Source organism: Ceratotherium simum, chromosome 11, assembly GCF_057802395.1.
Source record: "Ceratotherium simum simum isolate JZ-2026a chromosome 11, ASM5780239v1, whole genome shotgun sequence".
Classification (NCBI taxonomy): Eukaryota; Metazoa; Chordata; class Mammalia; order Perissodactyla; family Rhinocerotidae; genus Ceratotherium; species Ceratotherium simum.
In genome coordinates this window covers 23124653-23151792 of record NC_141910.1, presented here as the reverse complement: position 1 = coordinate 23151792, position 27140 = coordinate 23124653, and the positions used below count along the sequence as shown (strand labels likewise).

The 27140-nt window shown below is 38.7% G+C and overlaps 2 protein-coding genes across 2 annotated transcripts in view; one reads left to right on the top strand and one right to left on the bottom strand.

Moving 5' to 3' along the window:
• The window catches only part of COMMD1 (copper metabolism domain containing 1), a 166537-nt gene that overhangs the window by 98170 nt on the left and 41227 nt on the right, over positions 1-27140 (top strand). The window lies entirely within an intron of this gene.
• LOC147915948 (uncharacterized) lies at positions 2675-5377 on the bottom strand. Its single transcript, XM_087436691.1, has 2 exons — positions 4942-5377; positions 2675-3731 (listed from the first exon to the last, which is right to left on the bottom strand). The coding sequence occupies exons 1-2, from the start codon at positions 4987-4989 to the stop codon at positions 2703-2705; spliced, it is 1077 nt and encodes a 358-aa protein (XP_087292817.1). The 5' UTR covers positions 4990-5377; the 3' UTR covers positions 2675-2702.

The following is a 27140-nucleotide window of genomic DNA, read 5'->3' as shown; positions in this document are numbered from 1 at the left end:
CTAGATTGTCCAATTTGTTGGCATCTAGTTTTTCATAGTATTCTCTTATAATCCTTTCTACTTCTGTGGTATCTGTTGTAATTTCTCCTCTTTTATTTCTAATTTTATTTATTTGAGCCTTCTCTCTTTTTTTCTTAGTGAGTCTGGCTAAGGGTTTGTCAATTTTGTTTATCTTCTCAAAGAACCAACTCTTTGTTTCATTGATCTTTTCTACTGTTTTTTTGGTTTCAGTTTCATTTATTTCTGCTCTAATTTTTATTATTTCCCTCCTTCTGAGGACTTTGAGCTTTGTTTGTTCTTCTTTTTCTAGTTCTGTTAGGTGTAGTTTAAGGTTGCTTATTTGGGATTTTTCTTATTTGTTAAGATGGGCCTGTATTGCTATGAGTTTCCCTCTCAGGACCACTTTTGCTGCATCCCGTATGAGTTGGTATGGCGTATTTTCTTTTTCATTTGTCTCTAGATTTTTTTTTTTTTTTTGGTAAGACTAGCCCTGAGCTAACATCCCATGCCAATCCTCATCTTTTTTGCTGAGGAAGATTAGCTCTGGGCTAACATCTGTGCCCATCTTCCTCTACTTTATATGGGACGCCACCACAGCATGACTTGACAAGCGGTGCATCAATGCATGCCTGGGATCCGAACCTGTGAACCCTGGGCTGCCGAAGCTGAGCGTGCACAGTTAACCTCGGTGCTACTGGCCCGGCCCCTGTCTCTGGATATTTTTTGATTTCTCCTTTAATTTCATCAGTGATCCATTGGTTGTTCAGTAGCATGTTGTTTAGTCTCTACATCTTTGTTACTTTCCAAGTTATTTTCTTATAGTTGATTTCTAGTTTCGTAGCATTCTGGTGGGAAAAGATGCTTGTTATGATTTCAGTCTTCTTAAATTTATCAAGGCTTGCCTTGTTTCCCAACATTATGGTCTGTCCTTGAGAATGTTCCATGTGCACTTGAGAAGAATGTGTAGTTTGCTGTTTTTGGATGGAGTGCTCTGTATATGTCTATGAAGTCCATCTCGTCTAGTTTTCATTTAAGTTCACTATTTCCTTATTGACTTTTTGTCTGGATGATCTATCCATCGATGTAAGTGGAGCGATAAGATCCCCTACTATTATTGTGTTGTTAATATCTCCTTTTAGGTTTGTTAATAGTTGCTTTACATACTTTGGTGCTCCTGTGTTGGGTGCATATATATTTATAAGTGATATGTCTTCTTGGTGGAGTGTCCCTTTTACTGTTATATATTGCCCCTCTTTGTCTCTCATTACCTGTTTTATCTTGAAGTCTACTTTGTCTGATATAAGCATGGTAACACCTGCTTTCTTTTGTTTGCCCTTAGCTTGGAGTATTGTCTTCCATCCTTTCACTCTGAGCCTGTGTTTGTCTTTAGAGCTGAGATGTGTTTCCTGGAGGCAGCATATTGTCGGGTCTTGCTTTTTAATCCATCCCGCCACTCTCTGTCTTTTGACTGGAGAGTTCATTCCATTTACATTTAGAGTGATTATTGATATATGAGGGCTTAATGTTGCTATTTTATCACTCATTTTCCAGTTCTTTTGCATTTCCTTTGTTTCTCGTCCCGTGTGTTTTGGACTACTGTTATGAGAGGTTCGGGGATTCGATCGGAGACGTAAAAGACACTTTCCACTCCAAACAAATGGACTGAAGGTATATTTTATTATATAGAGGATAGTAAAGGCGATAGTCTGCAAACAGGTCTGAATAGGTCAAATATTAAGAGGGAGAAAACATCAGCCCGACTGGAAAGGGAAAACACCCACATCAGCTGAAGAGAAATGACACAAATCAACTGGAAAGAGAAACACCAGGTTGACCGAAAAGAGAACACATCAAATCAATTACTTCATATCAAATCAATTACTTCACATCAAATCAGTTACTCACAACATCCACGTCCCACTGCTGGGAGAGCCCTGTCAATCGACGCGGCTGGGCAAGGATCACACGTCCTGGGCAAGGTGTCCCTTCCACAGGTGGAACTCTCACCCGGGTCTCAGTTTCCAGCAGTTTTTATACCATCAGTAATTTTCAGAGTAAGCAATTACAGAGTTTGCAGAGCAAGCATTTAGTGTTCCCATGCACAAAATGGTTATCAGTGGCGTACGTGCACTGAGCCCCCTGGCTAACGTCCCAGCCCAGTAGTTGTGTACGGGCATTGTTCTCTTTGGTTATCGTCCCAGCCCGGCACAGATGGCCAGTCCGTCCCGTGCTACGACGCTCCAAGAGCCTTGAAATGTTACAACTTGCAACTCCCTCCGTGAGAGAAGGGCCAGTTCCCACCACGCAGAAAGCAGCTTTTATATTTCTTTTTGTGCTGGTGGCTGTAGGTCAATGGAGCGGCCAAACATGGCTGTACTCATGTCAAGACATATTCGGCCGTGGCCGTCTGCATTAACCATAAGACACCATACGCACAGACAATGAACTTCGTACACAAGTACATAAGGCACATGCAAGAATCCAAAATCCAATGACTACAATAATTATAAAACTATCTCACAATAAAGGACCCAAACCCCAAGGTAACCAATCAAATAACTCCTCAGAATATGAAATGTTATTAACTTGATCTTGCAAATCATGTACAGCATCACAGATAACATTAGTTTGATCTGATACATTGAAACAACACATACCCGGTATTTTAGTACAAGGTGTTTGATGAAGAAGAAACAAATAGTCTAAAGCAGCTCATTGTGTATAAGAGTCTCTCTACGCAGTTCTTGTAATTCTTGAGATATAGCCGAGAAGGCTCTAACAGTATCATTCATTACATGTGTCAACAAGCAGGAAAGGTGTTCAGTTTGACGATGGTTGTCTACAATTAAGCCAGGATCAGGTAGTAGGAGGGCAGCAAGCATTGCCCCAGTAGAGATGGGAAGAAGGTTAACATGAGGGTCACAATCTGCAGTGAGTGCTCGTTTCACTCGGGAATTCTTGGTAGGGAAAGCGGCTATAAGGGGAACTATTGGGCCAATACATGCGGCAGATGTGTCAGCTGGAATGTGTGAATATGCAGCATTATCACATAACCAGAAATATCCAGCAGGTAATCGTGAGGGGGTAGGAATACTAACAGGGATAGTCTTATTACAATAGAATGGAATATATGTACAATTAATACAGTAACATGTAGTGGAAGTCACTCCTGATATGGGCATAGTTACTAAAGAAGGAGGAATAGTAACTTTAGCATGTAACACATTAGGTAAAGTAACACCTAGACCCAACAGATTAGCTTGCAGAAGTCCAGAAGGATTATTACTGTTTCTGAGACAAAAAGCAGTTTCATTAAGAACTGTATGAGCTAAATGTAACAACAGATTAGTGTTTTTAAGAGGAGTAGTGGCATTAGGAAGGATGCTAATAAGTTGAGTTTCTTTAAGAAACGGGGAATCTGGATTTCCCTTCTTCCATTTAATACAAGAATACCAGCCCCCGTCACGAAGGGTAACAGAAGGCAGAGCAATGGAGAAATTATAACTAGTTCTGCGTGACTGATCAGATATGGGCTTGTACCGAGAGATTGCTTGATGTTTCTGAGACCAAATTTCTCGGCCATTCATAGTCCAGGTTATAGGTCCCACTGGTGTAGAGCAGTTGGTCCAGCAGTGCAGGGTCAAAGGTTGTCCTACAGAGACATTAGTTGGCATGTAGGTCTGCAGCAGACATGGAAGTGCAGCACAGCATAGTGAACACAGCAGGAGTATCTATTCACGCAAAGAAACAGAATTTTTAGGAACATGATATAACTGTTCATTTCCTGGATACATAACTATGAGTGTTGCAGTGGGCCCTTGGGCCACTACTTCTGCGGCACGGGGAGCCGCATTGGGTGGATGTGTCACCCACACTTTTGCTCCAGGTTTCCATCCATCTGTAGACCCAAATCCTTGCATTCCTCTTTTAGTTGATTCACTTGGAGGTTGTCCTTGTGACACATTTGGAGTCAAGAGGGGAAGCACCAATAATTGTCCCACTCGTTCCCCAGACTCTACAGTTAGTACTGTGTCACTACCATTATATAATATAAATTTTATTTCTCCTTGGTAATCTGGATCAATAACTCCTCCTAGTACATCAATACCTTTTGCTGCCAGTCCAGAGCGTCCTTTTAACAAACCAAAGGTATTTTTGGGAAATTGTACCCCTATCCCGGTAGGGACTATAGACTGCTTCTTAGGGGGCAATTGAATAGAATGAACAGTAGATAAATCCAATCCAGCCGCTTCGGCCGTGGCACGAAAAGGCGGTTTAGCAGACTGAGTCAGGGGCCAATAGGTTAAGGTCATAAGCTCATGGGTGGCGGCTGCCACTTCTGTAATCTTTGCTGGTAACAACCTTGACAGAGGAGTCTCATTAGGGCCTAGTGGCCTATTATTTAACACATTTAGAGCAGTACTTAGATGGTTGTGCCACCCCTTTAATGAGCCATGACCAAGTTTCCTCAATTGTTGTTTAAGCAATCCATTCATTCGTTCTATGAGGCCTGCAGCTTGGGGGTAATAAGGTATATGATAAATCCATTCTATATAATTTTCCTTGGTATAAGTTTGAATCAACTTACCTGTAAAGTGGGAACCATTGTCACTCTGAATTTGCCTTGGTGTTCCATAATATAACTTAATTGTATCTAATAATTTTATGGCATTCTGTTGGGTGGCCACTTTAGCTGGTATAGCCAATAAATAACCAGAATATGTATCAACAGCAGTGCAGGCATAAGTATATCCACAAGAATTTGGCAATGGTCCAATAAAATCTATTTGCCAGGTATGGGCGGGAAATAATCCCTTTTGGATATGACCTTGGTAGGGGTGTGGAACTCCCCGTTTATTTAACTGTTGGCATAACTGACATTGTTGTACTGCAGTGGCAATATCATCGTGAGTGACAAGGATTCCCCTTTGTTGTGCCCACCTGTATGACGCTTGTTCTCCCAAGTGTCCACTCTTTTCGTGGACCCATTGTGCTAAGCCTGGGTTGTGCGTTGCACGAATCTGCACCAGCTGATTAGCATGAGAATTATGCTTTCGTTCTGCAGAAATTAAAGAACTGTGAGCGTCAACATGAAATACAGTAACAATCGTGTTTTGACACCATAACCATATGTCTTCCCATAATTTCTTTCCCCATATTTCTTTATCATTAATTTTCCAATCATGTTTTTTCCATTGTGGCATCCACGTTGCCAAACATTGTGCCACTGCCCACGAATCAGTATATATATGACATTGTTGCCCCTGTTCTTGTTGAAGTACCTGATACACCGCATAGAGTTCAGCATATTGGCTACTCATATTATCTCCAGTGGTGACAATTGTTTGTTGGGTGGATGGGCTATAGGCAACTGCTTTCCATTTCCGTGAGCTCGATATCGTTTTGGCAGAACCATCCGTAAACCAGGTATGTTTTTGTTGTTCTTCAGTCAGTTGATCATATGAGACACCCCATTTAACAGGAGATTCTGTTATATCAGTCTTAGGTGACACAGTTGGCTCACTGCTATATTGAGACACTTGTTCATGCAATAGAGACAACCACTTTGGGCCAGGTTTGGCCCGGTCTTGAATATACCATTTCCATTTGATGATATTAAATTCTTGTGCATGTCCAATTTTATGAGTAACAGGCGTGCTATGAATCCATTGCATGATGGGTATTTGGGGTCGCATAATTACCTCATGTCCCAGGGTAAGGCTTTCTGAGTCTATTAGAGCCCAGTAGCAGGCTAACAACTGTTTTTCAAAAGGACTATATCTTTCACCGGAACAGGGAAGCTTGCGACTCCAAAATCCCAGAGGTTAACGTCGGGCACCTTGTTTTTGCCATAAACTCCAGCTGGCATACTGATCAATGACATCTACTTGTAACTCAATGGGTCCCGGTTTAATTGGCCGTAGATCTAAAGCAGTCTGAATAGCATGATTGGCTGCTTCAAAAGCTTCTTTTTGTTCCATTCCCCATTCAAATTCATATTTTTTTCTGGTAACTTTATGTAAAGGTGCAAGGAGCCGACTTAAATGTGGAATATGTGCCCTCCAAAATCCAAATAATCCAATAAATTTTTGTGCTTCCTTTTTGTTGCGGGGTGCTGCAAAATCTAATATCTTTTGTCTAGCTTTAGGTAAAATTTCTTGTTTTCCATTATTCCAAAGTACTCCCAAAAATTTAACATTTGAACTCGGGCCCTGAATTTTAGCTGGATTAGTTTTCCATCCATCCTCCTCAAGTGTGTCCATTACTTTTTCTAACTGTTGTTGTACTTTTTCTTCTTCATTTCCTTGGATCATAATATCATCTATATAATGTACTATTTGGACATCATCAGAAGCAGGTACCTTTGCCAAGGTTTCAGCAACCTGTCGATGGCAGATAGTGGGACTATGCACATATCCCTGAGGAAGTCTAGTAAAGGTATATTGTTGTCCCAGCCACGTGAAAGCAAACTGTTCTTGGACACTTTTAGGTATAGGTATGGTGAAAAAGGCATTAGCCAAGTGTATGACTGCATACCAAGTGCCTGGATAACATTGCACTTTTTCTATAAGAGTAATCAAATCAGGGACGGCCGCTTGAATAGCTGGAGTCACTTTGTTTAGCTCTCTGTAATCTAGTCATTCTCCATGTCCCATCACCTTTTTTAACAGGCCAGATAGGATTATTCCAGGCTGTAGTTACTCTGCGAAGGACTTTAACAGCCAAATAATCTTCTATGGTCTCAGATATTTCTTGTTGTCCTCCAGGGATGCGATACTGTCTTTGATTGATCACTTGCGTGGCAGGTGGAATTTCTACTTCATGATGCAAACATCCCACAATTACAGCATTAATATGAAAAGACAAAGCTCTAATAGCAAATTGGTATTGTCCATCAGCCAAATTTAATGTCAATCCTTTTAGAATATCAATCCCAATTATATATTCTGGTATTGGCACAATCATAACTAGATATGTGCGCCGGGGTAGTTGCCCAATTTGCATAGAAAGATTAGTGGTAACTGCCTGGATTTCTTTTCCTCCCAATCCAGTTATCAGAATTGATGTACCTTGAAACTTAGTTGGATTCCCATAGATAAGGGTGGCCTCTGCCCCTGTATCTACAAGTGCCTTCACACTAGTTGTAGATCCATTCTTCCAAAATATTTTAATTGGTACATGTGGTCTAATATCTTCTCTTATAGTGGCACTAATCGATACAGAGGTTTGGCCTTCCCTTCAATCACATAAGTCAGCAAAAAGAGGATCCGAGGGAGGAGGCGGTGCACTAGGTGTAGTAGGCACTGGGTTGGAAGCATTCTCTATACTGTCCCTTCTATTCACTTGTTTTACATTCAGCCCCTTTTCTTTATATAGTTTCCATAATTCTCTAGTGTCAACTCCATCAATCTGGTCTTTAGGTACTCCTGCCTGGAGTAGGGCCAAAAACATATCACCTCGAGTCATTTTATCCTTTTTAAAGAATGTTTTTCTTTTTTCCCTTCTTGGAGAGTTTTCAGTTGTCTGCCAGTCTCCCAAGTCTGCTAGCTGCATAATCTTATCTGCAAGTGTTGATATAGGGCTTTCAGTTTCATTCATGAGAAGGGTTGTAATTATTTGTTTGTATGCCGGAGGTGCAGTTTTTATCAACTTGTTTCGCACCTGGACACTTAAAGTCATTTCATTTAAAGCTTCACCACAACCCAGAAACACAGCCCATTTCATGGTTTCTTCTCTCATCTTTTGGACACAATCTTTTAAAGTATACCATGGTCTATTAGTGTCTGGCCACATATCATCCGTGGGGTATTTATCTTGAGCTCCTTTTACTGCAAGAGCCAATAAAGTTGTACCATCAGTGTCTTGTCCACGATCATTTCGGGGGTGAGCATTCATGCTCCAATCTCTGAAAGCTCCCCGTATTACTGGATCATTGGACAAAATTACAAATTTAAAAGCATCTCCTGCATCCAGATTAATTCCTGTAGCGCCCATATCATATAGGCGAACAAGCCAGGTTATAATGGCTTCTCCAGGCTTTTGTGTAGCCCGGGCTAAAATATCAGAAATTTCTTGTTGGTTAAAATCCTCAATCACATCTTTCCTTACAGAGTGATTACCTTCCATTTCCATCCGCCGACGGCAAAGAGGACGTGCCTCTGTGCATTTGGGCGGTTTTTCCTCTTCCTCATAATCAGTTTCAGAATCATCATCCCAGATATCACCATCCCATGTGTCCGGGTCCCACTTAGGGCCGGCCGATGCTATGGCCATATGAACTTTCCATTCATTTACCTTTCCTCTCCTCTTTCTATATTTATATTTGGCAACTCTTACAGCAGCCTTTTCTGCTATAGCTTGGTAGTTACGAGCCTGATCTCCCAGTGCATGATATTGATATTGAATCATAGCCAAGCGAGACTGCAAATCTGAATTTCCTTTTCCGAGAGTGCCTTCTCTGTGTGTATCTTATCCCTATCTTCTATAGCCCGGCAATAAGCAGTCAACAAGCACCAACCTCGCCGTGCCAAAAAAGAAACATCATCTTTCGCTTTCCTTTCCACCGTCTGCAAAGCTTTGGTCACATCCAACGGTTCAAATCGTCGCAGACGAGCATCCCAAGCTTCACATAGCCCTGACCTACGAGCCCACTCCCCAGCCAGAGTGCAAAAGGGAGGGTCCTCCCATCCTGGAATTTCTTCCACCTTGGCTTCAGTTACCTTTCATTTGAATAGGAAAAGCATCTCCTTAATCGAATCCTGCTCACAGCGCCAATTATGTTATGAGAGGTTCAGGGATTCGATCAGAGACGTAAAAGACACTTTCCACGCCAAACAAATGGACCGAAGGTATATTTTATTATATAGAGGATAGTAAAGGCGACAGTCTGCAAACAGATCAAATATTAGGAGGGAAAAAACATCAGCCCGACTGGAAAGGGAAAACACCCACATCGGCTGAAGAGAAATGACACAAATCAACCGGAAAGAGAAACACCAGGTTGACCGAAAAGAGAACACATCAAATCAATTACTTCATATCAAATCAATTACTTCACATCAAATCAGTTACTCACAACATCCACGCCCCACTGCCGGGAGAGCCCTGTCAATCGACGCGGCTGGGCAAGGATCACACGTCCTGGGCAAGGTGTCCCTTCCACAGGTGGAACTCTCACCCGGGTCTCAGTTTCCAGCAGTTTTTATACCATCAGTAATTTTCAGAGTAAGCAATTACAGAGTTTGCAGAGCAAGCATTTAGTGTTCCCATGCACAAAATGGTTATCAGTGGCGTACGTGCACTGAGCCCCCTGGCTAACGTCCCAGCCCAGTAGTTGTGTACGGGCATTGTTCTCTTTGGTTATCGTCCTAGCCCAGCACAGATGGCCAGTCCGTCCCGTGCTACGACGCTCCAAGAGCCTTGAAATGTTACAACTTGCAACTCCCTCCGTGAGAGAAGGGCCAGTTCCCACCACGCAGAAAGCAGCTTTTATATTTCTTTTTGTGCTGGTGGCTGTAGGTCAATGGAGCGGCCAGACATGGCTGTACTCATGTCAAGACAACTACCAATTCAGTTTGGTAATTCTGTGTGATGATTCTTTTAGTTTTCTCTTTATTTATCTTATGTGACTCTGTTCTGATTATTTGTTTAGTGGTTACCTTGAGGTTTGTATAAAAATTCTCGTGGTTGAGATAGTTCGTTATCTGATGACCTCTTATTTCCTTAGATTAAGTTGATTTGATCCCTTGCCTCTTCAGCCCTTCTAAGCTATTATTGTCACAACTTTTTCCATATTGTGTTGTGAGTGTGTGTTTAAAGTGATGAGGTTATATTTATTTTTGGTGTTTTCCTTCCCTTAATCTTTGATTTTTATAATTAACTGTTTGCTAACCTGTTCTGATAGAGAGCTGCCATTTTTCTGATTTTGTCTAGTTTTTCCTTGCTTGAAGCTTTGTATCCCCTTTCTCTCTCTTTTTTTTTTTTTCCAGGCATGAGGGCCTTCTTGAGCATTTCTTGTGGCAGTGAACCTCCCTTAGTTTTTATTTATCTGGGAAAGTTATTATTTCTCCATCATATTTGAAGGATATTTTTGCTGGATAGAGTATTCTTGGCTGAAAGTTTTTGTCTTTCAGAATTTTGAATATATCATTCCAGTCTCTGCTAGCCTGTAAAGTTTTTGTCAAGAAGTCTGCTGAGAGCCTGATGGGAATTCCTTTGTACTTTTTTTTTTTTTTTAATTTTTGTCTAGCTGCCCTTAATATTGTTTCTTTTGCCAGCTTTACTACTATATGCCTTGGAGAGAGTCTTTTCATGTTGATATATTTAGGTGATCTACTGGTTTCATTCACTGGTATTTCCAGCTCCTTTACCATATTTGGGAAGTTCTCAGCTATTATTTCCTTGAACAAGCTCTCTGTGCCTTTTCCTCTCTCCTTTCCCTCAGGAATACCTATAATCCTTATGTTGCATTTCCTAATTGAGTCAGATATTTCTCAGAGAATTTCTTCATTTCTTTTTAGTCTTAGTTCTCTCTCCTCCTCTATCTGGAGCATTTCTGCATTCCTGTCCTCAATAATGGTAATTCTTTCCTCCATATTGTCAGCTCTGTTCTTTAAAGATTCCAGATTTTCCTTTATTTCCTCCAGTGTGTTTTTCATCTCCAACATTTCTGATTGGCTTTTCTTTATGGTTTCAATCTCTTTTGTGAAGAAATTCCTGAATTCATTGAATTGTCTGTCTGTGTTTTCTTGTAATTCGTTGAGCTTTTTTATGATAGCTATTTTGAATTCTCTGTTGTTTAGGTTATATATTTCTGTGCCTTCAGGGTTGAATCCTGGGTGCTTGTCATTTTCCTTCAAGTCTGGAGATTTAGTATATTTTTACATTGTGCCTGCCCATGTTGGCTTGTTTTTCGTCATCCTAAACATATCTGGTCGCAGTTTCCACCTGCCGCCACTAGGTGGGGATCAAGAGCAGTGTATTCTGAGCCCACTGCATTCCTGGCTGACCGGTTGTGCTGAAGTGCCGGGTGTTGGGGCCCGCTTTCATCTGCCAGATCCCCGGGGGCTTCTCATTCTTCCCTCACTGTCTGCTCTCCTGGGGTGCTCAGATGGTGACAGCACCCCCACAGCAGTTCTGTCTCCTCCATATGGGAATTTCCCACAGGCTGTGAGAGAACTTGGAGAGCAATCGTTTTCCTGCAGAGGGCCGCCCCTCTCCGCTCTTTCTCTGGGAGCCACGCAGACCCGGAGTCACTGATCAAATGCGGACAGGGAGGATTTCTCCTTACCTCTCCCCACTTCCTCCAGGGGTTCCAGCACCTTCACCTTCAGATGCACATCTGTGTGAGTCTCTCAGACGTTTTTTGTGTTGTGTGTGTCCTTTGTTGGTATGTGAATGTCGTTTTTGTTGTATTTTATCGGGGGAGAGTCTGTCAGGAAAGCTCACTCTGCCATGATGCTGACGTCACCGGCTTTAGTTTATTTTAAATGAATCCATTTCTACTCTCTGGATCAAAAATTTTGGATCTCTGATTTGTTTATAATGAAAAATACTTCTAGTTTCTTTGCTTGATAAGTTACATTTGTAAAGTTGATTTGCGTTTTCTTCTGCCTCTTTTATTAATAAAACAAATTGAGTAGTAACTGAGCTGTTTTTATGTATTTTTTATGCTGGCACTGGGGTAGTGATGCCACTAGTAAAAACAACCCTTTGATGAAGATGAGATATCAGACCAGTTAATCCTTTTACCTTCCAAAGGTGTTTACAAGAAATTGAAATACCTCGTTTTATTTTTAAGACCAAACAATACATTTTTCTGTGAAGATTTAAACACTTGAGAAGATTGTCAAGTGTCCTCTAACTTAGGACACTGAGTGTACACTCTTTCACCCACTAAACACACATTGTTTTATTCAAAGAGGCTAAGCCCTATCATCATCTTGAGATTTGTCCATGAGTCAGAGCCTTTGATGATACCAGCTAAGCCGGTGATACTAGGTATAGCTTTAGGCAAAGGGAATAGCTTGTACCTTGGCCAGTTGGAGATTAAGCAGAAGTAGCAGTTACTGTTTGCTGAAGATGCCTCTACTTAATAATGGCTAGGTGATCTAAGGGTCTCTGTTGAAATTCTCAAACTTGAGTTCACTGCCTTATTTCATATTTCTTTGTTGGCTTCCCTCTCTTCAGGTCTTTATATTTTTATTTTTTTTAGAATCAAATCTCTTTGGAATCATTTTTCAATTCCATGGGAAAGGTTTTTAGATTTTTTTGTTGCCATTTAGTAGTACCCCATATGCAGAAAGTGTGTCCCTATTTGCTGTGTCCTTATCTCTAACTTTGAGTTAACTTGAACTTTATATCTGGAAGTTAGGTCCAACTAAGTCTTACCTACCAAGTGATTGGAAACTGTGGCAGAACAGGCTTTTCTGTAGGATTCTCCTTCCTGCTCATGTGCAAGCTATTCAGGATGTCTCGAAGTTTGAAACACGATGAACCTGAAACAAAGCTGGCAAACTGGTATAAGAGAGAAGGTGAAGGAGTACTGTTATTCTTCATTTGACTACCAAGGAGGAAGCTTTGGTGCTTACCCTAGGAAACTTAACCTAACCAATTCCTTTTCATCCTCATGTCTCAAATGTGCCTTAATTATGGAGATTTTTCCTTGACTTCCCTGTTTGGATTAGTTCCCCCTATTATACTGCCTCTCATAGCTCCTTCCTTTCCCTTTATATCATGGAAATTGAAATACCTCGTTTTATTTTTAAATAAATATCCTATTTGTAGTTGCTTGTTTACTGACTCACTAGACTTTAAGGGCCATGAAAGTAGGAATTATGCTAATCCTTATTCCTTGTTGAATCACAGGTGCTTATGACAGTATCAGGCAAAGTGATACCAAAAATAAACTTGTTGCATTAATGTGCGAATGAATAGTGAGATGTTATGAGAGGCTAATAATTCTGGGTGCGGTCTTGCCTAACTCCTTCTCCCCAGAATTTTAGTTCCCTAAACTAAGAACTCCCTTCTAAAATCTTGGAACTACTTTGTCTAAGTAGAGATTGAGAAAAGAACAGTAAGGATGAATATGGAGTAAATTAGCTGTTTTAAGGAAGGTCGTATATAGTTTTATAAGGTAATAACTTATTTTTTAATAACCACAGATGCATTGAGCCATTTGTTTCTAAATTTATTGTGTATTGTTCATAATAGCCCTCTGTCACTCACTGTGGTATTTAGGAATATTTATATCATTTGTAGAATGTTTTTGTTTCTCTAGGGGAGAGGGGGCATCAAAACATTTTCCACAGAAAAACCATGATCCTCAAGTAGTAAAGTTTTGTTCTTTACTGTTTTTATGACCTTCCTGCTGTTCACCTCCAGGTGTTCTTTGTGTTTTGGCTTTCCTCTTGTTGTATTAAATATATACCAATAATTAAATTCTAAAACTTGCACATTTTAGCAGCAAATTTGTGATTCATTTGTTTATTCTTTTCCTTTGTTATGATTAACAAAGACTAGATTTGAGTCTGCAGATTTACTTGAATTTGTGGCTTGTGTTAACAGACCTTCATTCTGTCTAATTAGTCTTTGTAACATTAGGTAAAACTAAGAGAGCTGTTGTTTTGAAGGGAGAGGTCTTTATCTTATTTCTGATAGCCATCTAATCTACCTTCTGGTTAATCTCTTGTTTTTGTTTTTGATTTCAATTTTCTGCTTTGATCCTTTTTGTTTGTTTCTATGTTGGCCTGATTTTTAAAAGCTACCAATTTAAGTTGGAAATTAGGCACAGAATTTAGAAGTGGGAAAGTAGCTCTTTAATATATTTTGTTTGCATAGTGACATTCCTCCAAAGTGCTTCCTGATTTTATGTGTCTTATTTGTCTTCTTGGCTTCTTTGTAAATTAGATTTAAAAGGACTAGAATTATTCTGGGGTTTTTTTTATATTGTTTTTTTTTCAAAGGGTGAACCAAGCATTGTGGACTAGCAGCCACTGTCAAAGAAAAGTGAAAAAGAAGTGACAGAACAGGATCTTAGGGACTTACTTCTTCCGTTACCTACCAAAGAAACAGTCTGGTGAGAATGGGCTTCTGCTCATTTGTATGTAGGATCTCCAAGGAACAGGTTCCTGACCATGAGAAGAATGACCTATTTTCTTCCTGTATAACTATTAGAGGCCTTCTGTCACCACATTCACCTTGATTTGATCTGTGATACAGATGTTGGGGAACTGGGATTATTAGTATTGTTTTTAGAGAAGAAGAAATTGAGTCCTGGATAAGTCATATAACTTTATTCTATTTTAGCTATCCTTTAGCAAGTGCTAAATGTGTAGCTAATGCTGTGCTACGCAGATATGCTACACAGAACTTGGTCTGGATAAGGAGATAAGACAAGCATTTGTGTACACAATTCTGACCAATACATTTTATGAGAATGTGACCTGAAGGACTGTGGACAAAAATGCTAGGCAACTCAAAATCAAGGGAAATAAGGCTAGTCAAAAAAAAGAGTTCAGGGGCCAGCCTGGTTGCACAGTGGTTAGTGCATGCACTCCACTTTGTTGGCCCAGGGTTTGCAGGTTCGGCTCCCAGGCTTGCACTGACGCACTGCTTGTCAAGCCATGCTGTGGCGGCGTCCCATATAAAGTGGAGGAAGATAGGCATGGATGTTAGCCCAGGGCCAGTCTTCCTCAGCAAAAAGAGGAAGACTGGCATCAGATGTTAGCACAGGGCTAGTCTTCCTCCCCCCCCCCCCAAAAAAAAAGAGTCCGTGGAATGGTATCTTGAGTTGGACTCTAAAAGAGGGTAGGATTTATCCAGAGCCCCTTGGCTTTTAACAGAGCTGGGGTTTGTTGTCCATTGTGGTGTTCATTATATGCTACCACTTTATACCTGAAAATTAAAATTAATGTAGAACTCACCATGAAACATTCGTTGAAGAGGTTAAGCAAAGAGAAGAGCTTATGAATCTTTACACCTATTATCTGTTGGCTTGACCTTCCAAACACAGTTCATCTTCTTTGCAATGAATTTTGACAACATGATTCAAAGAATTTAGCAGATGCCAGTTTTGAGGAAAGAAATTTGATGGATTTCTTTTTTTCCTCTATCTCCAATTCATGCTTTACTGAGTCTTCAAGATTTTCAGATGTTTAGCTCTCTATAGTAGCTATAGTACTGGAGTTGGTGAGTAGGTGAACTAGTACGTGACTTACAAAGATAGGACTAGGCAAGCGAAGTTCTTGTAAAGCAAATAAAGTGTTTGGTTGGGGCTGGCCCGGTGGCACAGCGGTTAAGTGCACGCGTTCTGCTTCGGCGGCCCGGGGTTCGCGGTTTGGATCCCAGGCGTAGACCTACTTACCACTCATCAAGCCATGCTGAGGTGGCGTCCCACATAAAAGAGCTACAACTCTAACTATGATACACAACTATGTACTCGAGCTTTGGGGAGAAGAAAAAAAAACAAAAAGAAGGAGATTGCCAATAGATGTTAGCACAGGGCCAATCTTCCTCAAAAAAAAAAAAAAAGAGGAGGATTGGCAATGGATGTTAGCTCAGAGCCAGTCTTCCTCACACAGAATAAAGTGTTTGGTCTTTCTGTGTTATTTTTGGATGCAGATTAGGAATGGTTACTCCCACCACCACCCTCAACTGTGGAAATAAGCCAGAGTTCCTTGCTTGAGATAGACATTAAGAAACATTCATTCAGTTTTACTGGACACCAAAAAGTATTCAGGAGAGTTACAATATACAGTCCCTACTCCCAAGTTCTTTATAATCTTGTTGGAGAGATAGAAATGAAGAACATAACCTAAGGCTATGTGTTGTTAGTACTTTACAGTTTATAGGCACTTACTCTATTTTATGAGATTCTCAGCCTACCAGCTGCCCGGTGACAGATTAAAAGCTACATGATTTAAGTCGATTTGGATGAGAAACTAAATTTCACCACTTACTTGAATTGCTAAATTGTATGGTATGGACAATAAATATTAATGGTCATGCAGGAATGAGAGAAACCATTATCCATCAATAGATTTTAGGAGGTTCACAAACTCCCTGAAATTATATGGTAAATTTGTATTAAGTGCATTTTTCTAGGAAGAGGTTCATAGTTTTCATCAGATTTTTTTCTTTTGTTTTTTCAATTGATATGTAATTGCCATTTATTTCATCAGATTTTGAAAGCGAGACTGTGGCTCTAAAAAAAAAGTTTAAAAACTACTTGGCTAGGGTATTTGGAGAACACTTAGAGAGTGAGGCCTTGAGATGAGTTCTGAACAATAAGCCAAGTGAAGAGAGCAATCTGTACAGAAAGGTGACAGCACCTAAAATTTCTTTTATCTTCTCCAAATATTAATGCGCTCAGCTGCCAAATCTTCAGCACAGATTTCCTGATGGGGTTTACTTTCGTTCTTATGCTAATTTTCCATGGCAGTGTTCCTACTTCCCTTTGGTATCCTCCATGTTTCAAGAGTCATTTTGGTTTGGATTTAGTGGTTACTGCTTACATCATAGGTCTTAATAATTAATTTTTAGATATGATTTAACTAGTGGCATTTTTTTCTAGTTAAAGTGGGTGAGAGAAATACATTTAAGAAATGACAGCACACACAGTAGAAATCATGATAGTTTAACCCGAAAATTGAATAGTAATTGCCCAGTACTAAAGGTATAGTATCTACATGTTTTAGCTCATTTAACAAACATTGTCAAACACTATCATGAGCCAGAAACTGCTGTGAATACAATAGCCAGAAAAAACAGACCTAGGCCTTCCTCTCATAGAGCTTTCAAAACAAATTTCACAAATGTGTCTATAATTTATAAACTCAGTTATCCTCTTAGATGTGTCTTTTTCAGAAAATCCCAAATAAGATCATTGACCTGTATTGACAGGACCCCTTTCTGATGTTTTTCTCTTTCTAGAGCAGTGGTTCTGATCAGGGCATGTAGGGGAGAGGTTGCCCCCAGAGGACATTTGGCAATGTCAGAAAACATTTTTGGTTGTTCCAGGTGGGGAGATGCTACTGACAGCTAGTGGGTAGAGGCCAGGGATGCTATTAAGCCTCCTTCAATGCATAGGACAGCCTCCACAACAAAGAATTATCCAGCCCAAACTGTCAATGGTGCCAAAATTGAGAAACCCTGCCCTAGGTGGACATTTCACATAACTGAACAGTCATAATTGCTGAAAGGCCTTACTAAGGTAGAGGCAGGGATTACGCAGGCATTCCAGTACTGCAATATCATGCTACCCTATGGTTCCAGTGTTTCCTCAGTAGGTTTCAGACTTTTGTATTAAAAGACTCTCTGGTATACTTGTATTCTGCGTTTGGTTCGTTTCAAGGGATTTGGTTAATGGAATAGGGGATGGTGGCTTAGGTGTGAAGTTTGGAACTCTGCTTTCTTTTAAAACATTACCCAAAATGTTGCAGTATGATTAGTGTATTCCTATTGTTATTGTCTCTTATTGTCAGTATCTACTGAATTGCATGAATATATCTAACAGGAAAATCCAAAAAAATGATCATTGGAGACTGAAATATAGGAAGGAGTTAGAAAGGAATCCATATAGGTGTTTATTCCTAGATGAATAGTCTAGAACAGTACTTCACTAGCTTAATGTGCATATGAAACACCTAGAAATCTTATTTAAAATGTAGGCTCAGTACATCTGAGGTAAGGCCTGAGATTTCACATTTCTATCAAGCTTCTGGGTGGCAAGGCTAGATAAAGCATTAGATCATAGCACAAATAAGTATGCTTGAAGTATCTCTATCCTCTGAACAAAGAGAAGATTACTTTTTAAAAAGCTTTTCCCACAATTAACTTATTTATAATTTCACTTTTTAGTTATAACAGTGATAAAACTAATGTTGGAGAAAGTTTGAAAAACAGAAAAAAAGAGAAATCTCTACCACCCCAAAGTTGCTAGTATTTTGTATATTTTCTTTCAGTTATTTTATCCTAAGGGCTTTAAAATATATATCCTTAAACACAATTATACAATTTTGTATCTGTTTTTGTTGAAAAAAAGGAAGAAAAAAATTTCCCTTTATTTTTTTCTCACTTTCGTGTCCTCTCTACTACTTCATTTTATTGTTCATATTGTTTATATGTTTTTTGAATAATTTAGGAAAGAATTTATCACTTAGGAAAAGGCCTGCTGAGAGAGAAAGGATCGTGTGTCTTGCTGTAAAGACTTCGTTTTGTAAGCTGACTTATGTCATGTGGCAGTTAAAAATTTATTTCCCCTGATTGAGAAGAACAAAGCTGAGAAAAGTCTGTCCCTTTAAATTTGATTTTCTTTCTCCTTGGAGAAAGATGCTCTGGAACTTGTCCTAGTCAAAGAATATGCCGTCGGGCTGGCCCCATGGCTTAGCGGTTAAGTGCACACGCTCCGCTACTGGCAGCCCGGGTTCGGATCAGGGCGCGCACCGACGCACCGCTTCTCCGGCCATGCTGAGGCCACGTCCCACATACAGCAACTAGAAGGATGTGCAACTACGACATACAACTATCTACTGGGGCTTTGGGGGGAAAAAAAAAAGAATATGCCGTTGCTATTTGAAATTGAACATTTTTTTTTCCCTTAAGGAATTAACCTTTCTTCCTTATAGTAATTGGAAGCGCAGTGATAAATGTGAGGTTAAAGTACAAGTGTACCTTGATATATGCAGTTACTGAAAATCTGTGATTGAGTTCAATATTTGTGATTGTGGATCTCATTTTCCATTTACTTATATTTTTGGTTCAGAAATGCCTTCTAATGAGAAGATTGTAAAGAAATTTACAGATTATTAGAGAGTATTACCCTTTGCTCTGTGCTTTTTATACAGCTTATTTATCTTATTATCTACTGACCTTAGATAGGCTCAGTATATCTCATGATAGGCTTCTAGATTGACAAGCAATTAGCTTATACTCTGGAGTTTTTGATTATTTTAAAAGTCCGTTGAACTTCTAAGCCATCTGAGGTCTCACAAGTTTCATTGAACCATATACGCTTCTCTAATCTCAGCTGATAATTTGTAGAAAGCATCAATTTTTTAAAAAATTGTACATTTTATAGAGTTGTAAGAAATCTTATGCTGTGTGAAAAGTTTACCATTTTTTTCATATTGCATCCCAATTGTTCAGTCTAAGTCAGTGATTTATAACAAACTTTCTTCTCATCTCTGGCCTTCGTCTCCTGTAACATTTAAATCTTTCAAGCCTCGGGCCAGCCCTGTGGCTTGGTGGTTAAGTGCGTGCGCTGCAATGCTGGTGGCCCGGGTTCGGATCCCGGGTGCGCATCGAGGCACCGCTTCTCCGTCCATCCTGAGGCCGAGTCCCACATACAGCAACTAGAAGGATGTGCAGCTATGACATACAACTATCTACTGGAGCTTTGGGGGGAAAAAATAAAATAAATAAAATCATAAATCTTTCAAGCCTCTTGACACGTTCTTTAAATTGACAAATTTCTGGGAGTGATTATATAATGTATCAGGTTGGTTGTTTAGCCCTGTTATGCTGTTGAGAGTGATTCTTTTATAGATTTTCTTAGGTGTGACTCTTTCAGGAATGGATTTTTAAGTCTCTTTCGGTTATATCATAATTGGTTCCATTTGGGCCTCCTAGAATTGATTGAAAGCAACAATAGTCCAAAGGTTTCTAAAGCCATATGTTCAGTAAAGCGTGTTAATGGTTCAGTAAGCTTATGTACTCTGTCAAGTCATCAGTGTGATTAGGCTTCATAGCAACTATCAGTATTCTCTGAATATGCCAAAGACTTAGTTCATTCACTCAGTTGAGTTCACTCTTTAAAATACTTATTTATGCAATATAAACAACGCTTCAGACCTTCCTCATTATATTGGAGGAATAATAATTGAAAGTTTCTCATCTCCTTTCTCAGAGAAGGTATCATCTTCTTCAGTGTGCTTTATTGGAATGACTCTACAACTCGATCAAAAGGAATCTCTTTACCATCCTATTGTTTTTTTCTTTACTTATTATATTAATTGGGATTAAGATCAACTGTCAGCCACAGAGATCCAAATTAACAAAGGCTTTAAAAAGATAGAAGTCTCCAGAGATATGCTCTGTTCCATACAGTACTCAGAGTCTCAGACTTTTCCATCAGATTGTTCCATTGTCCCTTGAGTGTGATCCTTGTCTTCATGGCCCAAGAGGCCATTATATCCACATCTTGGGCAATAGGATGTAGGAAAGGGTCAAAGAAGAAAGGGGCAAAAAGTACATATCTCCTATACTTTAAGGAAGATTCTTTGATGCTGCCACAACAGTTCTTCCACTGACATCCCATTGATTAGAATTTAGTCACGTGGCCGTACATGGCTGCAAGAAAGGGAAAGATATGTTTTTATTTTGGGTAGCTGCAACGTCCAGTTTATTACTATGGAAGAAGGGATGATGGATGTTGAGGAACAGACGGCAGTCTGTCATACTCACCATGATTTCTGTTTCATCCACTGTGATTAAGTAGAATAAATTTCAACACAGTTTTATACCAGTTTTAGCATAGTGTTATTGATAAGAATTTTGGTGACGGTAGACTAAGATCAGGGGGAAAAAACAGAGCTGACATGAGCTATGTGTCAGTGTATTCACACAGCTCTTCTCTTTTTGAATTTCCAAATATATCAGTACAGTTTATTTTCTCACTAATCACTCCAGTTTCTTTATCATTTGGTCCAAAGTGACGGCTCACCAGAAGTTATGGAAGATCCTTCCGGTCTTCAAAGAGTCCTGGATACAAAACCTAGACTAATTAAAAAGTATCATTCTCAATACCTTTTATGATTTTGATGCCTACCTCACTTCCTTAGAAAGGCATGTGTTACTGAGTGCATCAGAATATTAAAATATGAGTCACATCATAAGGAGAGGAAGATGAGTGTGGGAGCAGTTATGGGAAAAAAATGACATAAACGGTATTAATAGAAAAGTTTTCCTAGTAATGCAGGGCATTTAAGGCAGGATACTGTCCATGGAAAGAGAACGTGAAACCATGAGAAATTGGGATTCCTGGAAAAGAAATGAAGACCAAGACCAGCTAATGGGAAATAATTTGTGCCTATATTTTGGGAGGTACTTGTCTCGCTTTTTTTAACTGGCAAATTTTTATTAATAGGGTTTTGTCCAGTGAAATGGGGTGATGCGTCCACCTTGCTTTTCCAGTGGGTCAGAGAAACAATATTCTCAACTCTTAAAGATCCAAATGCATTTTTGAGGCTAATGAACTCAGTCTAAGATTGAGACTCAGGGCCGGCCCCGTGGCTTAGTGGTTAAGTGCACGCGCTCCACTGCTGGCGGCCCGGGTTCGGATCCCGGGCGTGCACCTACACACCGCTTCTCCGACCATGCTGAGGCCGAGTCCCACATACAGCAACTAGAAGGATGTGCAACTATGACATACAACTATCTACTGGGGCTTTGGGGGGGAAAATAAATAAATAAAGTTTTAAAAAAAAGAATTTAAAACAAAAAAAAAGATTGAGACTCAGAAAAAAGAATAGAGAGGGCCAGTTCCTTCTTTTCTGTTGTCTGAATGAGCTCACTGAGTTCCTATGGGATTGACTGACCTCAGCAGTTGGATTTCAGGGATGACTGAAATGATTGGCTTGGCCATACATAATGCAGTCCAGCAGGACATCTGGAAACACATTTTCCAGCAACCAGTGAGCATGTCCGTGGATGTTACATTGATGTCACACCCTTTACCCCAGAGAAAAGAGCTTTTTGTGGATGAGGTATTACAGTTGTCACATTTTTTATATATGTAGAGTATTTATATATTGCGAAATGTTTCATTTTTGTTTTTGTCCATTTAAAATGAAGCCTGGAAAACCAAGAATTGTAGTGTCCTTTATTAAATTGAAGATGTTTTAGAAATAATTCTAAGGCAAGCTGAAAGGTACATTTCCTACTCATGAGGCACTTTTCAGATATCTCAAAATACTTTAAAAATAATTTTTGTGGGGCCAGCCCGGTGGCATACTGGTTAAGTTCGCGTGCTCTGCTTCGTTGGCCCGGGGCTCACGGGTTTGAATCCCGGGTGTGGACAGGTGCACCGCTCATCAAACCATGCTGTGGCAGCGTCCCACATACAAAATGGAGGAAGATGGGCACAGATATTAGCTCAGGGCCAATCTTCCTCAGCAAAAAGCAGATTGGCAAGAGATGTTAGCTCAGGGCCAGCCTTCCTCACAAAAACAAACAAAAACAAACAAAAATTTTTGTATGCAGAAATTTTTAAAAATCTAAATAACTTTTCCAAGACATTGTAGAGTTATTATACTTAAGAAAAAAATGAAAGGAAACACCTTATAAATCTAAAATAAAACTAGTGGACATGTTAACCAAATTGTAATTCTATGTATTATGAATGGGGTAAAAGAATGCAAACCTATTGTTAGGTCTGCATACCACGTCACAGTATCTGTTCTTGACTGCCCGTCTACCTTGATTTTTTCTTTAAGTAATTTCCCCATGATATTTTATTTTGAAAATTTTTAAACATACAGAAAAGTTGAAAGAATTATACTGGCAACATCTGTATACTCACTGTATATATTCTACAATTGTTAACAGTTTGCTGTTTTTGCTTTATCATTATCTCTCCATCCATCTATCCACCTATTTTTTGATATATTTCAAAAGTAAGTTACAGGCATCAGCACACTTCTCCCCTAAATTATTCTACATGCATTTCGTTAATAGATTTGTTTATGATTTTTTGAGGCAAAATTTGCATACATTGTGTTCAAATTTTAAGTGTGTCATTTCATGAGTTTTGAAAAATGCATACACTTGTGTAGCCAAATCCCCAAGATCATTTCCATCACCTCGGAAAATTCCTTCTTGCCTTTTCCTAGTCAATCTCAGCCCCCAGAAGCAATCACTTTTCTGATTTTCTTTTTTTTGTGAGGAAGATTGGCCCTAAGCTAACATCTGTGCCTGTCTTCCTGTATTTTGTGTGTGGGATGCTGCCACAGCATGGCTTGATGAGTGGTGCGTAGGTCCCTCCAGGATCCAAACCTGTGAATCCCGGGCCACTGAAGCAGAGCGTGTGAACTTAATCACTACACCACCGGGCTGGCCCCCAGCCCCTGATTTTTTAAAAAAAATCATAGATTATTTTGCCTAATATACAACTTCATAAATGGAATCACAGTATGTATTCTTTTGTGAAAGACTTCTCTCAGCATGTTTTTGAGATTCATCCATATTGTTGCATGTATCAGTAGTTCATTCCTTTTTATTGCTGAGTAGTATTCCATTCTTTGAATACACCATAGCTTATTCATCTCTTCTCCTGTTGATGGCCACCTAGACTATTTTCAGTCTTTGGCTATGAGATATATCATATATAAAACTATAGTATAATATACAGATATATGTATATCTATATGTGTGTGATCTTATAATGTTAAACTACCTGTATTCCTGGGGTAAACTCGACTACCTCCAGATTTATTATCTTTTTAATATATTGCTGACTTTGACTTGCTTTATGTTTCATTAAGGTTTTTGTGTTTATGTTTATGAAGAATTTAGTTTAAAGCTGTTAATTTCTCTTTGAGCACTATTTTAAAATTTAACATAAATTTTCATATGTTGCGTCTTCATTATCATTCAGTTCAAAATACTTTCTCATTAACCTTGTGATTTCTTTTTGACCCATGGTTTATTTAAAAATATTGTGTTGGGGGGCCGGCCGGGTGGCGCTAGCGGTTAAGTGCACACGCTCTGCTGCGGTGGCCCGGGGTTCACCGGTTTGGATCCCAGGCGAGCACAGATGCACTGCTTGTCAAGCCATGCTGTGGCGGCATCCCATATAAAGCAGAGGAAGATGGGCACGGATGTTAGCCCAGGGCCAGTCTTCCTCAGCAAAAAGAGGAGGATTGGCAGGTGTTAGCTCAGGGCTGATCTCCTCACAAAAAAAATAAAAATAAAAAAATATTGTGTTGAATTGCCAAATACTTGAGATTCTTCTAGGCATCTTATTAATACTTACCGATTTAATTTGATTGTGTTCAGAGAACATATTCTATGTAAGTTTTCAATAAATCTTTTGAGATTTATTGAGACTAATATTCTGACTTGCCTTTGATCTCTATTGTTGAATAGACCATGCACACTTGAATATGTTATCTGGAGTTGTTGGGTGTAGTATTTTACAAATGTCAATTAGGTTAGGTAGGTTAATAGCCTCGTTCACATTATCTATGTCCATACTGATTTCTTTGTCTAGTCATTATTTTGATTACCATTAGAAAGGTGTTAAGTCCACAATCATAGTTGGAGATTTTTTAAAATTTATTTCTCCCTTTAATTCTCTCAAGTTTTCTTCTTATAGGTTGAAGCTCTATATCAGACACATACAAATTTATGATTATACCTTTCTGATGAATTGTCCATTTTATCATTGTGATATGCCGCTCTTTATCTCTGGTAATACTCTCTCTTGGAGTCTATTTTTTTTGTGGTAATAATGTAGCCACTCCAGCCTTCATATGCTTACATATATGTTTATGTCATATATCTTTTTTTAAGCATTAACTTTAAACCTGTCTTCATATTTGAAATGCATCTATTGTAGATAGCATGTAGTTTAGTCTTGCTTTTGAAGTACTTCATTCATTATGTTTACTGTAAGGATTGATACGGTTGGATTTAGTCTGTTTTGCTTTTTTGCTCATCTAGGGTTTTTTTTTTTAATTCCTGTTTATCCTTTCTGATTTCTTTTGACTTGACAAATTTCTTTTGAGAATTCTATTTTAATCTTTCTATTGGCTTTTTAGCTATATCTCTTTATAGGATTACACTAGAGATCACATTATACATCCTTAACTTTTCACAGTATACTTAAAATTAAACCTATACCATTTTATGTAAAATATAAGACTCTTACAGCTATAGAATTCTGTTTATGTCCCATCCTTTATGCAATAGTTATTATAGCTTTTTATCTTCATATGTGATAAACCCTATATTTCAATATTATAACTTTTGCTTTCAGTAGTCATATGTATTTCTAAGAAATTAAGAGAGAATAAAACATAGTCTTATATATCTAACTATAGTTTTACCACTTCTACTGCTCTTCACTTCTTTTTGAAGATCTGTTTCTCTATCTGGTTTTATTTTTCATCGGTTTGAAGAATTTCCTATGGCATTTGTTGTTGTGCAGGTATGTTGGCAGTGGTTTTGCTTGGTTTTCATTTATCTGAAAATATCTTTATTTCATCTTTATTAATGGATATTTTTTGCTGAATATGAAATTTTGTGTTTTTCTTTCAGGACTTTACATATATTGTTCCACTGTTTTCAGGTTTCCATTGTTTGCAATGTAACATCAGTTGTCATATGTATTATTCTGTATGTAATGTGCCATTTTTCATCAGCTGCTTTCAAGATTTTCTGTTTGCCTTTTAGCAGTTTGAATATGATGTGTGTAGGTGTGGATTTCTTTGTGTTTATCCTCTTTGGAATTTTTTTGTTCATTTTGAATTTGTACATTTGTGTCTTCTACCAAATTTGGGAAACTTTTGGCTATTATTTTTTCAAGTACTTTTTCTGCCTCATTTTCCCCCCTCTTTTTCTTGTGGAAGTCCACTTACACATATGTTAAATCTTTTAATATTGTCCACCTAGTCCTCAGTCTCTGTTCTTTTTTCTCCCCTGCTTTTTTCCAGTCTTTCTTTTCTCTGTTCTTCAAACTGAATAATTTCTGTCAGTCTGTCTTCAAGTTCACTGACTCTTCTGTCATTGCCTGTTTTGCCCGTTTATTGATTTTTTTTTACTTCAGATATTATATTTTTTACTTTTAGACTTTCAATTTCATTGTTTTATAATTTCTGTTTCTCTGCTGAGATTTCCTAGCTGTACATTCATTTCAAACATTTTTTTCTTTACATCTTTAAACATAAGTATCATTGCAGTTATGTCTGCTAATTCCAACAACTGGGTCCTTTCAAGTTTAATCTCTATCTTTTATCCTTTCTTTTGAGTATGTGTTACATTTTTCTGTTTCTTCATATGTCTAATAATTTTATATAATGGACATTATGAATAATGCATTGTAGATACTGTGGATTCTATTATGATCTTCTGAGGAATGTTGATTTTTTGTTTGTTTGTGTTCCCAGGCAATTAACTTGGCTGAGTCCAACACCAAACTCTGTCCCCTGCAGTGGGTAGCAGCTGAAACTTCTGTTCAGATCTTTTAGCTTTATCTGGGCTGCTTAGAATCTGTCCCATGCATGCAGAATTTACTTGTCAGTCAGATATATCAGTAGAGTTTATATGCAGAATGTGGAGTTTCTTCTTTGTGGCTGTCTGTTTTTTTTTTTTTTTTTAAGGATTTTTCCTCAATTTCTGGATGTTATGGTAGCCTCAAACTCTGTCCTCTTGCTTCCTCAAGCCAGAAAGACTGCTGATTTCTGAGTTTTAGCTGCCAACCCAGCACTCACTGAAGCCTACCTTCAATGAAAAGCTGTTTAAAATGTAAAAAGAGGGCGGAGGGGCAACAAACTCTCTCAGCCAGTGCCGTTCCTAGATGTGGACTCTCCAGAAATTTCTGCTTGCTGTTGTTTTTCATTGCCTTCAGATAGTTTTTGTTCTTGTTGTTTTGTTTTGTCCAGTTTTTATAATTCTCTTCTGTGGCATTTTAGGTTAAATACAAGCCACTCCACCATTAGTGAAAGTAGAACATTTTTGTTTGCTTTTAAGGGGAAAAAAGCCACCTAAAGCTGTTTTTGGAAAAGAGCATGGGGAAAAAGGCCTCCAAGCAGTGACTTAGGATTCTTCTCTTTGGCCATTCTAGACACCAGGGCCATAGTCTTATTGATACTCTATAGCCATTATTAAAAATTCTAAATAAGAAGGCAACATGATATAGGAGAAAAACCTGAGAGTTAGTGGGCTGTCAAGAGACTTATAGTCCAGCTCTTGCATTGACCAGGTGTTTTTCTATGACTCCAAGATTAATTTAACTTTTTATTTCCTTCAGAAACATGAGCAACAAATGTCTCTGTTCATTTATATTTTAAGTTTTATCAATATCCTTATATGGCTTTGCCTAAACTTAGTATTATGGGATGTGTTTTTTAAATGTTATATGC